Source organism: Berghia stephanieae, chromosome 4 (genome assembly GCF_034508935.2).
Source record: "Berghia stephanieae isolate SIO BIC M18660-M18661 chromosome 4, UCSD_Bste_1.3, whole genome shotgun sequence".
Classification (NCBI taxonomy): Eukaryota; Metazoa; Mollusca; class Gastropoda; order Nudibranchia; family Aeolidiidae; genus Berghia; species Berghia stephanieae.
In genome coordinates, this window is record NC_088363.1 from 5,657,135 (window position 1) to 5,660,650 (window position 3,516).

At 44.3% G+C, this 3,516-nt stretch overlaps 1 protein-coding gene across 1 annotated transcript in view; it reads left to right on the forward strand.

Moving 5' to 3' along the window:
* The first annotated feature begins 1,283 nt into the window (after positions 1-1,283).
* Positions 1,284-3,516, forward strand: part of LOC144969945 (uncharacterized) — an 8,784-nt gene continuing 6,551 nt past the window's right edge. Inside the window, exon 1 of the mRNA XM_078909035.1 lies at positions 1,284-1,423. Coding sequence (XP_078765161.1) covers positions 1,339-1,423 — 85 coding nt within the window. The 5' untranslated portion in view covers positions 1,284-1,338. The remainder of the gene's footprint in view (positions 1,424-3,516) is intronic.

Genomic DNA, 3,516 nt, shown 5'->3' on the forward strand with positions numbered 1-3,516 from the left:
AGACCAAGTAAGAGTGTCAACGGATCTATCGGGACTCCCAGTACCAGACCAAGTAAGAGTGTCAACGGATCTATCGGGACTCCCGGTACTAGACCAAGTAAGAGTGTCAACGGATCTATCGGGACTCCCCGTACTAGACCAAGTAAGAGTGTCAACGGATCTATCGGGACTCCCAGTACCAGACCAAGTAAGAGTGTCAACGGATCTATCGGGACTCCCATTACCAGACCAAGTAAGAGTGTCAGGGGATCTATCGGGACTCCCAGTACCAGACCAAGTAAGAGTGTCAATGGATCTATCGGGACTCCCAGTACCAGACCAAGTAAGAGTGTCAACGGATCTATCGGGACTCCCAGTACCAGACCAAGTAAGAGTGTCAACGGATCTATCGGGACTCCCGGTACTAGACCAAGTAAGAGTGTCAACGGATCTATCGGGACTCCCGTACTAGACCAAGTAAGAGTGTCAACGGATCTATCGGGACTCCCAGTACCAGACCAAGTAAGAGTGTCAACGGATCTATCGGGACTCCCAGTACCAGACCAAGTAAGAGTGTCAGGGGATCTATCGGGACTCCCAGTACCAGACCAAGTAAGAGTGTCAATGGATCTATCGGGACTCCCAGTACCAGACCAAGTAAGAGTGTCAATGGATCTATCGGGATTCCCAGTACCAAACCAAGTAAGAGTGTCAACGGATCTATCGGGACTCCCTGTACCAGACCAAGTAAGAGTGTTAACGGATCTATCGGGACTCCCAGTACAGACCAAGTAAGAGTGTCAACGGATCTATCGGGACTCCCAGTACCAGACCAAGTAAGAGTGTCAACGGATCTATCGGGACTCCCAGTACCAGACCAAGTAAGAGTGTCAATGGATCTATCGGGACTCCCAGTACCAAACCAAGTAAGAGTGTCAACGGATCTATCGGGACTCCCTGTACCAGACCAAGTAAGAGTGTCAACGGATCTATCGGGACTCCCTGTACCAGACCAAGTAAGAGTGTTAACGGATCTATCGGGACTCCCAGTACAGACCAAGTAAGAGAAAAGTACAAGAAAAAAAATAACATCCCAAAAATTCAACCTGCCTTGACTGGGGATCGAACCTCAGACCTCCTCAGAGTACGGCGAGAGAATATGAGTAAAGAGCCTTTTCTAAGGACTCGACTATGCGACGAGCGAGGCTCGAACCCAGGACCTTCCGACCCGAATTCGAGTGTCGTACCACTCGACCACATAGCCGCACGATCAACATGATAAGAATAAGATTGGCAGACACACAATCTTGTTTATAATTGGATTCACTCAGTTGTTTTGTTCCAGTGGAAAACTGAGATATGGGGAAATTAGCTCTGATCTGCCTTATTTTTATTGTGGAGCCAACTTTCGCTTTCCTGCTGAAAGAGGCAACCTTGTCTAGAGGTATATATCTATTATTATTATTATTATTATTATTATTATTATTATTATTATTATTATTATTATTATTATTATTATTATTATTATGATGATGATGATGATGATGATGATGATGATGATGATGATGATGATGATGATGATGATGATGATGATGATTACGATCCGCGAAGTCCCAGGTTTGAGAGTTTTTGCCAAGATAAGGGTCATTTAAATCGATGGGTATTTGAAGGATGAGTTTTCTGGTCTAGTTTTTAAATTCGAGTTTTGTATCCAGATTACGACAGCAGCTTCTAATGTTGCTCACATTTCTATGACGATCGACCCAATCAGTGCTCACACTTCTATGTTATGACGATCGACCCAATCAGTGCTCACACTTCTATGACGATCGACCCAATCAGTGCTCACACTATGTCATTATGATCGACCCAATCAGTGCTCACACTACCATGTTATGACGATCGACCCAATCAGTGACCACACTACCATGTTATGACGATCGACCCAATCAGTGACCACACTACCATGTTATGACTATCGACCCAATCAGTGACCACACTACCATGTTATGACGATCGACCCAATCAGTGCTCACACTTCTATGTTATGACCATCGACCCAATCCGTGCTCACACTACCATGTTATGACGATCGACCCAATCAGTGCTCACACTTCTATGACCATCGACCCAATCAGTGCTCACACTACCATGTCATGACGATCGACCCAATCAGTGACCCCACTTTTATGACGATCGACCCAATCAGTGCTCACACTTCTATGACGATCGACCCAATCCGTGCTCACACTACTATGTTATGACGATCGACCCAATCAGTGCTCACACTTCTATGACGATCGACCCAGTCAGTGCTCACACTACCATGTTATGACTATCGACCCAATCAGTGCTCACACTTCTATGTTATGACGATCGACCCACTGGGTGGGGTTCCTACCTCCCATAGCGGGCAGGGAGGTACTTGCTGTGTCTTTTATCCCCTGTTATCTGTTTTCCAATTGCTTTCTGTCTTTGTCTTGGAATGAGATTGCTTGGTTTTGTCCTGACCTTGGTCGTAGTCCTTGGCTGAGAGGGAAACAGTCGAATGTATAGTTATAGTTTTGGGAGATGATATTTTTTTCCTTGTAAATCATCTCTCTGTTGTTATGCATTGTATTATGTTTAGTTTACACATTATATTATATGATTGGTAAACATTTGAGTGTATTCCTCTTAGTTGGGACCTGTGCTTGTGTCTGGATGAGACTTTTAGTGATCTCAAACTAAGTACTTTGATAGTGTGCTTTTGGAATCTACACCTGTTTCTTTTTTGAACCAATTCCCCTTTGTCTTCCCTTTTTCTCGGATGCTTTATTGTAATTCTATAACTTTTTACTATCCCATTTTCTTTCTTTTTACTGGCGCTGATATAACCTTAATGTGTTGCAAGCGCCGTAAAACCCTTAAAAACAAAAAAACAAAACAAACGATCGACCCAATCAGTGCTCACACTTCTATTACGATCGACCCAACCAGTGCTCACACTTCTATGACGATCGACCTCATCAGTGCTCACACTTCTATGACGATCGACCCAATCAGTGCTCACACTTCTATGTTATGACGATCGACCCAATCAGTGCTCACACTTCTATGACGATCGACCCAATCAGTGCTCACACTACTATGTTATGACGATCGACCCAATCAGTGCTCACACTTCTATGACGATCGACCCAATCAGTGCTCACACTACTATGTTATTACGATCGACCCAATCAGTGCTCACACTTCTATGACCATCGACCCAATCAGTGCTCACACTTCTATTACGATCGACCCAATCAGTGCTCATACTTCTATTACGATCGACCCAATCAGTGCTCACACTACTATGTTATTACGATCGACCCAATCAGTGCTCACACTTCTATGACGATCGACCCAATCAGTGCTCACACTACTATGTTATTACGATCGACCCAATCAGTGCTCACACTTCTATTACGATCGACCCAATCAGTGCTCACACTACTATGTTATGACGATCGACCCAATCAGTGCTCACACTACTATGTTATTACGATCGACCCA